This window comes from Leishmania braziliensis, chromosome 36 (genome assembly GCF_000002845.2).
Source record: "Leishmania braziliensis MHOM/BR/75/M2904 complete genome, chromosome 36".
Classification (NCBI taxonomy): Eukaryota; Euglenozoa; class Kinetoplastea; order Trypanosomatida; family Trypanosomatidae; genus Leishmania; species Leishmania braziliensis.
In genome coordinates, this window is record NC_009327.2 from 2,115,764 (window position 1) to 2,129,467 (window position 13,704).

Consider the following 13,704-nt stretch of genomic DNA (forward strand, 5'->3'; position numbering starts at 1 on the left):
TCAACTATTATGTTTCTTTCCTTTTTTTGTGGTGCGTCTGTAGCTCAGTTGTCTACCTTTTTTCGTCCGTTTGCTCACGTGAGAATGTTCCCACGCACACGTCTCCATCACTCAACTTCTCTCTTCTCTGGGCCCTCTCCCCTATCGTAGTCTGTGCCTCCGTTGGCAGCTGCACCGTGTGACATCCTCCGTTGTATTCCTGTTCTCTCGCTCTCTTTCAGTCAAGTAAGGGTGGGGTCAAATGGGCGGCGGAGGAGGAAGGGCAAAGGATAACACAGACCATCGGCGTCAACAGTAACCAAAATCTCACAGACGGCTGTTAAGGCGGAAGCGATAATTCAGAGCGTAAAAACGAAAGCAAACACACATATATACACATACATCGGTGTTTTCAATGGAGCACCATCGACAACACACATACACATACACATACACACACACTATCTGAGGAATAAAACGAAAGTTCGGAGAGCAAAACGACAGCCGATAGACAAGATAAGAGTACGACGACGATGGCACGCAATCAAACCTTTTTCATTTCCCTGCCCTGCTACCGTGTGCAGAGACAAGAGCAGCAGCAAGGGCTACAAGGTGTCGGTGGGATCAGAAGAGAAGGAGAAGCAGGTGGAGTACGCGCATACAATGAGAGAGAAGGTCGATAAGAAATAAGCAACAAAAACAACGCAGCCACCCAAACACAAGTAAAAGGTGTAAGACAGGGAGACACAATTCGAAAAAGAGAATAGAGAGAGAGGAGGAGGAAAACTAGAAGGGCTACTCACACATCTGAGCACAGTGACAAACACACAGACACACACAGAGAAAGAGACGCAGGAAACTGAAGAACCCACGCATAGTTTTTCCCTTTCAACATCTTCGTTCGACTCCAAACAAGTCGGCAACCCAGACGCGTGCACAGAGAGTAAAGATGAAAGATAGCAACAAGTCATCGACAACAACCAACCGACCCCCAAAGGTGCGCCAACGACATTTTTCTACTCCCTCACTCCACTCATTTCACTCGCCCTAGTCTGTCTTCCCGCCATTCTTTTTCGTTTACGTCTTTACGACAACACATCGCTCTGTGCCTCTCTTCGCGAGACGTCTTTATTCTTTTCCCATTTGCAATCTGGGGAGTGAAAGAGTCACGTGCTCCCCCGTTCCTGTCGTTTGACAGCGTGGAAAAAGGAGTCGACCACAGTTTCGTTTGCCGTGTGTCTGTGTGCTTCTTTTTCGCCGAGACTTCGAGCTGTCATGGCGCAAGAGTGTGCGCAATGAAGACGACGAAAAACAAGACCAAACACACACGCAAACACACCAATGGGGAGAGCCAAACAGTGGTGTGAAGAATGCACGCAGGCAAAACGAGCGAGACATAATCGCGTACAAAAAGCGCGAAGACTGCCTTAGAGGTAGTAAAAGAGCGAGAGACGGCGCAAGGGAAAAAGGGCACGGCTTTCCTTTCGTTGTGGGAGAGGGTGGGAGTGAGGCAGCAGAGGGAGGAGGGGAGGGGGCGGAAAAAGCGGAAGCAGGCAGCACCAGAGAGTCTAAAAGAAAACGAGAGAAAAAAATGAAGAGGGGAACAAGAAAGAAAAATCACTTGGATTTCCGGACAAGGGGTAGGTAATTGATGTAGTCCAGCAGCTGAGGCGGGGGAGGACTGGTCTCGGGCCGACTTGGTCAGTGTGGGCTGGGTGGGAGTAAGAGGTGAGGCTTTCTCGGAACAAGCGAGAGATCTACGGAGCTGATGCCTTCTTTGGGTTCGGCTCCGCCACCTCCCCTTCGCCTCGGGTCGCCAAGGCAAAGGAGAACACAAATAGGCGCACTACGAGTAAGGGATGGTGCCCGAGGGTAACACAAGCGGGTAGGAGACTGGCTGGTAGTTCTCTGTGTTCATGACGGGTACTTCGACGAAGGTTGGCTGCTGAACATGGGATGGGGCGGCGAGCGTTGCTGCCCGCAGAAACGTCGGCTCCCTTTGCGCGGTCGACGAGGGTTGCGATCCCGCAGACTGCTGCTGGTGTGCGGAGCCCACCACATAGTAATAAGTCGTCTCCGGTGACTGCGGTATCTCCAATCGCTGCGGCTGAGGAGGCGTCGGGACGTTCGCCCAGTATATTCCTGGTGCCGACTTCACTTGGTTTATGGATGGGTAGTGCACCTGGACCAAGGACAGCGGCTGCGTGGCTAACTGTGTATTTGCGACAGTGTGACTGGAGAGGGCAATGGCGTGCACATTTGGGGGCGGCTGTTGCTGCTGGGGCACGTACACACAGGGAGCAAGCGTGTAGCCCATCGCATGTTGCTGCGGCGTTAGGGAGGAGGCCTGGGTAACGTAGTTCCCTGGCGGAAGAGCTGCCGCTGGCTGTGGCCACGCCGCAGAGTGTGTGTAGGCTTCCGCGACACTCGGGTGACCACAAAGCAGTTTCCCGGCCTGATGCTGCTGCCGCTGCTGCTGCGAGTGCTGAGCCGACTGACCCGGTCGGTGGGCCGCAGATCCCTGTGCGGCTCCTCCACGGCTGCCTTGTACACCTTTGCTACCTTGACGTTCGTGGTGGTCCGCTACCGCAGTGTAGAGAATCTCACTCAGTTCCTCACCGGTGACGGCGCGCGTCAGGTCGAGCTCTTCATGGCGCTGCTCGCTCACGAAGCGGAACTCCACCGTTTCTGAGCGCAAAGGGTCGACTAGCGTGTTACCAAGCTGCTGGAACTGATGTGGTGACCAAAGGCATTGGCTGCGCTCACCACTAAAGTAGATGATGACACGCGTGAAGTTCACCTGATACTCGGCTGACTGCGCGACCAGTGACTCGCTGCGGAGAATGCGGTGCACCGCTGCCAGCGCGTCGTTGCTGCGAAGTCGCGCAAAGTACACGCGCTTTTTGTCTCGGTTAGTGCCGCGCCGAAGGACACACGGAAGACGGCGCAGCTGTTGGTCTGCCAGTAACCCGCCGGGAGCCTTTCCGGTGTACATGGCCGTTGTGGCGATAAACAACCCATTGACGTGCCCCCCACCCACCGAAGGCCCAGAGGTGCCGGCCGCGCGGACGACACGCTCACACGGTGGAGTGAAGGCCTGTTCAACTGCTGCCAAGGTCATGGCATTTTGGCACTGTCGCATCACCTTGGCGACGAGTGCGCTCACGTCCGCGACGATGGTGCCGATGTTCTCACCGTGGGTGCATTCACAGAGCACCAGTTCGCCAACCTTGAGTGTCGCGCGCAGTGCCGACGGCACAAAGCACACGCAGAAGGCCTTGTCGAAGACAACGAGAACGTGGACGCGCTCTGGCGATTCATTTTTTTCTGCTTCCGTGGTGACTGAATACTCTGATGCAGTAACGTTGACGTTGGGATCGCGGTGAAGCGTATCGGTCTGAGGCACGTGGCTAGAGACCACCCGGGCGCCCGCAGATGCCATGGCAACGCTTGCCCCTTTGGTGGTTTGCGCTGTCGAGACCGGGACATTGGGCTGCACCCCGGAGGAAACGCTATTGCCCCATCCTTCGATGCGGACATCCCCTTCCTTCGACGGGGATGTGGCCGCTTCGTATTGCGGTGTGAACTGAGGCGGCATCTTGTGAAAGTGCCCTGACGACTGCTTGGGGTAGGGAAACTGATGTTGCTGTTGCTGCTGGTGCTGCTCACCTGGTGTGTTTAGAGACACCGTCGCAGACGCGTTCGGGGTGCATGACTGGAATACATGGGGAAATAAGAATGTCGTGGATGCGTCAATAATTCCCCGCTCGCTTTCCGCGTCTGTCAAAGACGAGTCCATGCTATGTGTGTGTGCGTTTGCACTTTTTCTCCTTTTTTTTTGTGGATGCGTGCACGATACCCTTTCTCCTCTTACCGGACTCGGCGGCTGTGATGAAAGGAGGGGAGTGACAGCCACCACCACCACACACAGCGGAAACCAACAGCCACAAGCCCAATACGGACACTCAATCGGTTGTCGACCTCAGCCCAGACACCGATGCCCCCCACTACACACAGCGCAAACAAAACAAGCAACCGCAAAAAAAAAAATGAGGATGCAAACAACTGTAAACAAAGGCGCGCGGCTGACCAAACGAGAATCACGGCGCTAGTAGGATTGGCAAGAAGAGGAGACAAAAAAAAAGAGGGTGAGACAACTACAGTTGCAACAGAGACGAAAAAAAAAAAAGAAAGAACGAAAAGAGAGAAAGGACAGGAGGATGATATGTGGGAGGGCAAAGTAGAAGAGAAACAAGACCAACAACAACAACAACAGTAGGCGTTTGGTTCTATTGTCCACTATATTTAAAGCGGATAACGCAAAACGTACGAAGGGCGGGGTGGGGTGGGGGCAGAAGTAAGCGATGAGGGAAAATGGCGAGGAGGGGAAGAGGGAAGTGAAATATGAGTTAATGTGTCACACAAGTCAGGCGAGGGTTTAGACCAAAACTATGAAAACGGGAAAAGGGGAGGGTGGGGGGGGGAGGGTGGGGAGGAATGAAGGGCGAGAGTGATAGAGAGCCACGGGTAGGGAGGAGTACCTTTTCGTTATGCACCACCAACTCAACAGCCACACAAAAAAAAAAATGAAAACCAAACAAGCGAGAAAGGCAAGTGACAGAGAGAGAGAGATGAGGAGTGAGAGATGGAGAGTTAATTGGTGGCACGAAGAGGAAAGAAAAAAAAAGGGGAAAAGGATCGAAAGGTGACAATGAGAGCGACAGCGAGAACAACGATGGAAAAAAAAAACAAGAGACAGCGAGTGTGTGCAGAAGAGAGGAGGGGTAGGGGGGGGGGAAGAGAAGGCAAGGGTGGAAAACAGAGAGACGACACGCTTAGAGAGAGAGACACACACACACACACACACACTCGCAAATACAGGAAGAAATACTGGAAGGGGGTGTTGGTAGTGGTTACACGAGGGCAGAGAGGCACAAGCACGTAGTCAAACACAGCGCAACTAGCCACACAACTACAGACATGCACCGTGTACACACACAAAACGAGGTGTTGGCTCCCTCGGCTCCTCTTTTCTTCTTTTGACTTTTCGCGTAACGCTTGCGGTGGTGTGCAACGCGGACGACGTACGTTTTTTTTTTTTTTGGCTGTGCGTATACGTATAGAGTTATACGTAGGACCACTCTAGCGAATAATAATAAAAAAGAATAAACAGCGTTGCCCCCTCCTCCCCTTACTTTTACCTTCTATTTTGCAAATAAAGCGTAATAAATGTTTGTAGCCTCTCTTTTCAAGGTCGAAAGACACTGTCGTGTCACGGATGCCTCTACAGTCCCCTTTGCGTTCTTTTCGCAGACAGAAAAGAGGAAGTCACCCAGTAAAAACACACACACACACACACACACACACACACAAAACTGAGAGACACACGTCGCGCCAAGAGAGGTGTTTACAGACAACACACAAGCACATACACACACCCACACACAGACAAAGCGAACGCGGCGTAAATGTGAAAGAAATGGTAAGAGAAAAATGCGCTGAAGGTTGTAATGAGGGCAGCGGAAACAGCCACCGCACGAGTACTGGACAGTTGATGAAGAAATAGTTAAGACAAATCAAGCGAAAAGGAAAAACACTTACACAAAGAAGAGACAAAGCGGGGATTGGGGATGGGGAGAGGGTGACGACCAGGGGACAAAGAGAAAAGAAAAGCGAAGGGGGTTGCCAGAGGGAGAGAGAAGCAGCGAGTCGTCGAAAGAGGGAGGGGGATCTAGAAAAGGGTGAAAAGCGGGTGAGAGCGCGCAGGTGTCTCACAAGGAGGCGCGCGCACACCCACGTCACCAACGATATACTGCAATGGAATTGTGTGCAAGGGAAAGAGAAAAAAAAACGAAGAAACAGGCTGACGAAAACACGGTACACAAGCGGGAAAAAAAACACACGCTATCAGACACCTGCACACGCACACGAACTAACGTATGCGCAAGAAGCAGAGCGAAGCAAAGATGAGGGAGTGAACTGACTGGAAACTCAAGAACGAAACTAGAACCAAGCGAAAACAAGATAAGAAGCAAAAGGACAGAAGGAACTTGAAATAAAAAGGAAAATAATAATAATAAAATGAAATCCAACCAAAGGCAGGGGTCTTTTTTCCCGTTTTGACTGCTGCAAGAAATAGGGACAAGAACAAATGAAAAGCAAACAAACAAACCAAACCAAAGCAAAGCAAACAGGTCTTTGTGCTTGTGAGCTTCGTCGTTTGCCTCCGTCGGGGGAGGAGGGAAGCTGGCCCAAAAAGCCTTGAGTGCAAACCAACGGTATCAGCGAATGAAAACAATCAGTGGTAGAAGAAGAGAATCCAACAGACACAGATGGGAGCGCTGTGCCGGCTTGTTTCTCTTTCGTGTTGTCTTCTTCTCAATAGTGGTGAAATAGGAGAGGATAGCAGCCGAGGCAGCACAAACAACAAGAAAAAACAGCGGGTAAGCACAGCTCAGCTTTGAAATTCTGCAGAGAAGAAGAGTGAAGAGAGGGGGGCAGGGGATTTTCGAAAGCCAACTGACGATGCGAAACTTAGGAGGTGGCCCACGCGAAGAGAAGCAAATCACTAAGTGGGAAACTGAGTCGAGGTAATGAGTAATCGAAAAAAAAAAACGAGGAAAGCATACATGCAGAGTATCGGCAAACAAGAGACCGTCCAGCAAAACAAAGCAGAAATAGATGCTACGATGAAGAAAGAGCAAATGAGAGGGACCAAGAGCAAACAAGTGATGCGATACAAAAAAAAAAAGAAGCAAAATGTAGGTAACTGAACCGTCGCTCACACGCACTACCACATAAACCCAAAGGAAAGGAGTGGGTGTGGAGCTTGGTAGCTGATAAGGGAGAAGTGAGTGAGGGAGAGAGTCAGACCCTGCGAGCTGAATTCAGGGAGAGAGATGAAGCAAACACAGACACACCAAAACGTTATTGTGAACTATATATATATATGCCCTAGCGTGCCGCTTTAATTACCTCTTTCCCTTGTAAACAACAAAAAAGGCGAGAAAGGAAACCACCAAGAGAAGGAATAAGTAAAAGAGCAAAAAGTATGCACCAAAGAAACGTCGAAAGAAAAATCAACAAGTTCGAGCTAACAAAAAAGGAGAAAAAGGGGAAGAGAGACAGCCTGTCTTGTTTCTATTCTTCGTTTCTTCCAACACAACGTGGAATCCAGTGATAAGAGATGCGTGGCTGGCACTGCAGAACACGACACAGGCACAGGTAGAGGTGCTGAGAGGGTCGAGACAGCAGAAAAGAAAACAAATCAGCAATAGTGGTGCGAAGGAAAAGAATATGGACCCCCCAGAAAGAACACGCACACCAATTAACGTGAGTTTCACGTTCTCGGATTGATTTGTGCCGCGGTGCTGGTGGTGATGGCAGTGGCGTGTCGCAGGCTGCAGCAAGGGGTGTGAGCTGCAGAGGGTTTGACGAAGGATCCAGGGGCGGGAGAGGGCAGTAAGAAAGGAACACGGTTAGCCAAACGAGTGGGAAAGCTACTAAAAGGAAAAGTATTTTGTGAGTTGCAAGGGAAGAGCAAAAACGATTTTTTTTTTCGTTAAAGAGCGCGTGTGCTTGTGACCGCTTCTTCCTCTTCTTCCCTTTGACCCTCTCAGCGACTGGAAAGGGGAGGGGAAGAAGCGAGGAGGGTGAAGAGGGAAGTCTGCAGTATGCTATAGCGAGAAAAACAAACGAGCAAACAACAACAACAAAAAGAAACCCCACGGATATAAATACGCACAAAGCGAAAAACAAAAACAAAACGAGTGTACTTCACAGAGAGGCACGCTCAAAAAAAAAAAAAATAAGTAGCGACAACACAAGGAGAGAGATAGGCGAAAAGAAAAGCGAAGGAGGACCGAAAGTGCAATAGAGGAGTCGAAAAGGTAGCAAGCGACCGCTTCGTGTAAGTTTATTTGTGTGTGTGTGTGTGGAAATGGGCTTTTCTCTTGCCCACTACCAAATGAGTCTCTTTCTTTAATATTGCTCAAGATAAGGAAAAAACAACGAGACCTGAAGAAAAGAAAAACAAGACCAAAAAGGCGAAAGCAAAACAATGGTGTTCACCAGTTCCACGTTTCTCGTCTTTCCTGTCTTTTTTTCCTTGTTCTCCGGAACACCTCTGTGCGTTACTTTCCTTTTTGGCGAGCGTAGGCCCAGGTGCGAAATCGAGAGCGAGCGTGCGTCGGCACTTGTGTCTTTCCCCCGTTAGCGCTTCCTCTTTGGCTGTGTTTCCGTGGCCTTCTCCGCCACTTGACTCTTTGCCTTTCTTTCTTTTCTTGACGAGATATTCAAGCTAAAATGCAAACCTGTGTTGTACAAGAAGACCTCCTAGATGATTGTGATAAGGAGGTGGGGTGGAACACACGCAAGCGCTTCCTCGTTGAATTACAAGCACCTCGAGGTGATGTCAACGCAGTGTAACAGCGCGATCAAGCCGCCAAAGGGTAAAGGAGGAAAAAGAGAGGGATAAAGGAGCTCGTGACAGGTGAGCACCCACACACACACACACACACTTACACAAACGTGCAAAGAGGGAGAGTGGCGAAGGTACACCAACACAGGAAAAAAAAGAGAGATGCCTGCTATGTGCAGGATGCGTAGTAGTAGTGGTGTTCGTGCCTTTCGCGTGTTTCTGCAGGAAGACGGGGGGGGGTGGAGGAAGGGTAGGGGGAGGTGGCAACTTTCAGGAAAGATGTAGTTGCCTTGAAGTAGCGGAAACACTTGTTGCCTTTGAGGGTATCTCTGCTGCTCTGACAACTGTGCCTCACTTCCTCTGCTTTCTAGCACTTAATAGGATTTGTGTGTTGCAAACAAGCGACTCAGTTCCTATACACATACATTCAAGCCACGAGTACACACATAGATGGAGAGGGGGAGGGAGAAAAAGAAATCCAAACAAACACAGACCCGAAGTAAAGAGGAGCAATTCAAGAAACAATTACTTGGGTATATACGGATAAAAAAGAGAGATGTTTGTTTCGTCAGAGCTGGATGATGATGCACACACACACATACACAGTGTGTCAGTGTATTTGTTGGGAGCTCGAGGTCTCTTCGTGTCTTCAGTTTCTTTCTTTGTCCCTATTTAGAGCCTCTTGCAGTTGTTATTTAGCGCTGTCGTGCTACTCCTTCTTTTCCTTTTTTTTGGTCTTGTGACTCTCCCGTTTTTTTTTTCTGTTCACATAGGGGAGCAAAGCCAAAAGAAAAAAAAGTGAGTCCAGCCGAAACGGCAGTCCTAAAGTACGAGGGCGACGGAAAGAAAGAGAAACACACAAGGCCTGCGTGAACGTGAAAACACAACCCACACACACACAAGGCCCCCCCAAAAAAAATGCTGAACGGGAACGGGGAAAGAAACGGGACAAGTACGTGAAGGTATCCGTACTCGACAAATCGGGAATAGGGAGGGAGAACGAGAGAAAGAAGAGGGAGAAGCACGCGTTTCAATCCAGCACGCACGCACGCAGAGAGAGAGAGCGAGAAAGAAAGCGAGAACTTGCGAAGCGAGGGTAGAAAAAAGAACTGCAGCAAACCGATTTGTGTGGGTGCGCAAAGCAAGAGAAGGAGAAAAAAAATACGAGGTAAGGCAACACAGCAACAACAACAAAAGACAACGACGATGCGCTTCCTTTAAGGTCGCTTCCCTTTTCTAGCGAAGGAAAAAAAGCGAAAAGAGGCGGTGCTTCGGCGTGGGCGTGTCAGGGGAAGATAACGACACCACCCACCCACGCACTGCCTCGAAGAAAAAGACCAGAAATAACAAAGGAGACACGCGGGGTTAAAGGAATTGTTGTAATGAAATGGCTGACCGCAACCCGAGGAGTGGGTTTTAAGCAGAGCGTATATTGCACAACAGGACGAAAGAAAGAAAACGAAAAAACCACGGAAGAGGGGATGAGGGCGGGTAGGGAGGGGGTTGTAAACGAAGACAACGCTGCAGGTGCGCTTACTGTCCCGGATACCGATGCACACGCAAAATAGGTAGCGAAGAGGCGCTTTTATCTGTGCTTTTCTTTTTTTTTTTCCAAGAAAGGAAGAGAAGCAGTGGGAAGAGGATTCAACAATCACACAAAAAAAATCAAAAGACGAAACCGAGCACAGATAACACACAGGCAGACACACGCACAGTAAATCCGTGTCTGTAGGCGTACACAAGGGCCTTTGGTGTTATCCCATTCACGGACACACGTGCAGAGACACACAGGCACACCTCGCACGCACCTCACCCACAATGAGATCGAGGGAAAGAGATGAGGTATACTCGCGAGGATGCGAAGCCAGAGAGTCCGTGAAATTGTGAAATCAACGAATAACACGAGGGAAACGCTTCACCCCACCTTTATACACCCACACCGGGGTACGAAAACACCTACAGAGAGAGAGGGAGAGAGAAGCACTCGAAGAAAAAAGTCGAGCAAGACACGGTGAGAGCAAAGAGAAGTGAAGGGGACAATAAAAGAGGGGAGACAGTGCAAGAGACGAAACAAATAGTGATCGGCGTGAAGGAAGGAGGAGGAGTAGAGAGCACGAGCTAAAAACAGTTTGAGCGAGGGGTTAGGCACAAACACACACACACACACGCACGAACACTTGCAAAGTAAAAGAAAGATAAGATAAACAACCGCAGAAAAAAGAAACCCCAAACTTGCTTATGGGATACGTGCAGTCGCCAAAAAAAAAAAAGGGAATATCAAATCAGCAACGAGGAAGGTAAAAGGAGAACCAGAATCGACTTCACACACAGATGAAGGACAAGAGTGAGGGCGGTGGGTTCGCAGGAGGCAAAGGAAGGAAGATGTCAGGGCTGGCGTTTGACCACCGTGAGAAAGACAAAACCTCCCACAAAGGAGACGGGCTGATACAGGACGAAAAAGAGCACCGTAAGAAGGGGAAGGGAAACACTCGTGTTGATTCTTCAAAAGGTAAACACCCCGAACGAGACCACTGCGCACACACACAGAGGATTACCTTTTCAAAAGAAGTTCGCACTCTCTGCGTGCGGTTGAGGGGATGACGACCAACGTGGAGCGGAAGATGGGGCGCCAACGAACTCAACAAAAGAGACAAACACAGAAGGGGGTGCGGAAACAAACAAACAAACAACACGCGGCGGTGCAGCACAAAGGGGACGCACAGACGCACTTACAGGCCACAAAAAAGCAGCAGCACACGCACACACACACAAACGTGAGGGGTCCAACGTTCTCTCGTTTTTCCCTCTCCTTCTTCGGATTCTCCTGGACTTTTTCGTACGGAGCAAGAAAAAAAGCAAAGCCACGCAGCTCTCCACGACTCCTGCAGTGCAAGAGGGAAATGACTCCCTTTTCTTATTGCGGCTAATTCTTTTTCGTTTGTTCGTCTTGTGTCTCCTTTTACCTTCTTTCCTTTCTCGTTTTTTTTTTTTCCTTTTCCTTTGCTGCCACTGTCTTGCGATGTGTTCGTTTTTCTCGTTTGCCTTTTGCCTTTAGGTGAACCTCTTTATGACCTCGCTCTCGCCCTGATGCGTTGCTGACTTCGTTGGTCACTCCTTACCGCTGACGTTGCGGTGTGTGTGTTTTTGTCCTTCTGCTTCACTATAACTGCCGCCTTTTTTTTCTCCGCAAGCAGCGCTCGCTTGTTGCTCTGCTCTCCCTTGTTTCTTGTGGATGTTTGACTGCCAAGTTGAGGATGCTGCACGCCAGAAGAACAGAGCCGTGCGTTCCGTGTGTGTAGGTATCAGTTGCCTGAGCGGTCAGAGAGAGACAAAGAAGAAGAACAGAAGAGAGCTGAGCAAGAAAAAGACAGCAGACACAGCAACCACAAACAGAAATGGTCAGCGCAGATGGCAGTGTGGGAGAAGAGAGGAGTGGCCGCTCTTGCGTGGCTGAGATGGCGACCGTTTGCGGACGTGTATGTAGACGGCCTGCACGTGACTGCGTCTTTCAGCCTGTGTGCTCGTGTTTCTTGACTGTTTCGGTGGGGAGAGGGCGGGGTAGAGGGGGTAAGGTTGGAAAAAAGTGTTGCCGCGAACGTTTGAGGGCAAAACACAAAGCAACAGCAAAACACAAACGAGGGTGAAAGGGGGTGAGGGAGAGGCGCGCATTTGTGTTTATTCGAGCAGAGACACGCGAACCCGAGCTGCGCAGAACGCACCGGTCGCTCACATAGGCGTGCATGAGGAGAGGCAAACACAGATGGAGACGGGGGAGGTCACACATTTACCTCAACGTCGTCCGCACGTGAAACCGTGCGCGATGGTGTTCAAATCAGGCTGTAGGCGCTGCCTCACCACCACAAGAATCCTGATCGAATGCATGCACAGCAGTACGTCTATCAAAGTGAAAGAGGCTTCACCAAGGCGATGCGTGTGTTACTCTGTGTGTGTGTGTGGGGGGGGGTTAGAGTGAGGTGAGGTGGGGCGACGTGTGCTTTGAAAGAGAATGCGACTGTCTGTGGCAGCTCGCTTCATTTGCCTGGTGTGGCCACAGACTAAGGGCTGTGTTTACTGGTGCCTTCCCACCGTAAGGGATGCAGCGACACCACAGAAGCAAATAAACAAACAAAACAGCAGAGAGCAGCAGGCGCAGTAAAAAAAAAAAACGCTAGGGCAAGGAAAACAAAATGTCCACCCAAGTGATTGAAAGACAGTCAGAGTACCTGTTAGCAGATGTGCGTTAATAATATAAGCACGACCAGTCAGCGAGCGGCACTTGTATCCTCGACAAGCCACATCGTCATCTCTTCTAACAGGGCGAGTAGGCGTTGCCGTTGTAGCTCTAAACGACTCTCCGCAACTTCCTCGCTCTTTCCGAGAGCGGTGCTCGCACTGGAAAGGGCGGTACGGTGCAGCACGCCCTGAAGACCAGCGTACAGCTCCCACCAAATCGCATCACTCGGTGTGGGGAACACGTGACTCTTTTGCACAATGCCCATCGCTTGCTGAGGCGAGGGAGGGGGAATACAAGGCGCGGCAACGGAGGGCTTTGTTGCCTCGGCGTCCTCCGACTCTAGCGAGGCGTGGGCAATTCGATGGAGTGCGCGTACCGCCTCGCACATCCACTCTGCCCTAGCGTGGGGAAGCGATTGCCTCTGTTGTGCCTTCTGCGCACGCTCGTCGACGATAGAGCAAAGCTGCCTCACTTTATCGGTGACTCGCTGAAGTTTCGGGAAAAGCTCAAGTGCCATAGCGTCGCTGACGCTTCGCTCAAGGGCAGAGAAGGTCGTGGAGAGGCCGCTTCTGTGAAACACATTGTTGCCCTCCAACGCTGAGCACAAGGTTCGACGATCCACCCAGTTGTACGGAGATGATCCATCTGTGGGCTGAGGCGGTACATGCACCTCCATGGTGAGCTCATCTGTGTTGCGTCTCTCCAGTGAGGACTTGGTTGTCCTCGTATCCACTGACATCGCTGAGGCACGAGTCAGATCTTCGACACCAGCTGACAGAGAGCATAGAAGCCCTTCAATACTTGACACTTCGGCGCACGCTTGCTCTGTTTGCCGCAGCGTTGCAGAAAGTCGCGCGATGATGCGCCCTGCAGGCACGGCTGCCGTGAGCGATGAGGGTGGCCTTTCCTCCTGCATAGATGGTGTACGCCGGAGAAGTCGCGCAGCAGGAGCGTGATGTCTATCGTCTTTGCGGCCATTTCCCAAGACATAGCGCATACGTGCGGACAGGGAGGAGTGACAGGAAGAGATTAAGGGACAGAAGTGGGGAGGAGTACCCGACAAGTGGGACGG

At 50.7% G+C, this 13,704-nt stretch overlaps 2 protein-coding genes across 2 annotated transcripts; both read right to left on the reverse strand.

Moving 5' to 3' along the window:
• Positions 1-1,825: 1,825 nt before the first annotated feature.
• LBRM_35_5760 (conserved hypothetical protein) lies at positions 1,826-3,778 on the reverse strand (the record flags this gene model as incomplete). Its single annotated transcript, XM_001569140.2, has 1 exon — positions 1,826-3,778. The coding sequence occupies one exon, from the start codon at positions 3,776-3,778 to the stop codon at positions 1,826-1,828; it is 1,953 nt and encodes a 650-aa protein (XP_001569190.1).
• An 8,882-nt stretch (positions 3,779-12,660) lies between these two features.
• LBRM_35_5770 (conserved hypothetical protein) lies at positions 12,661-13,548 on the reverse strand (the record flags this gene model as incomplete). Its single annotated transcript, XM_001569141.1, has 1 exon — positions 12,661-13,548. The coding sequence occupies one exon, from the start codon at positions 13,546-13,548 to the stop codon at positions 12,661-12,663; it is 888 nt and encodes a 295-aa protein (XP_001569191.1).
• Positions 13,549-13,704: the final 156 nt, after the last annotated feature.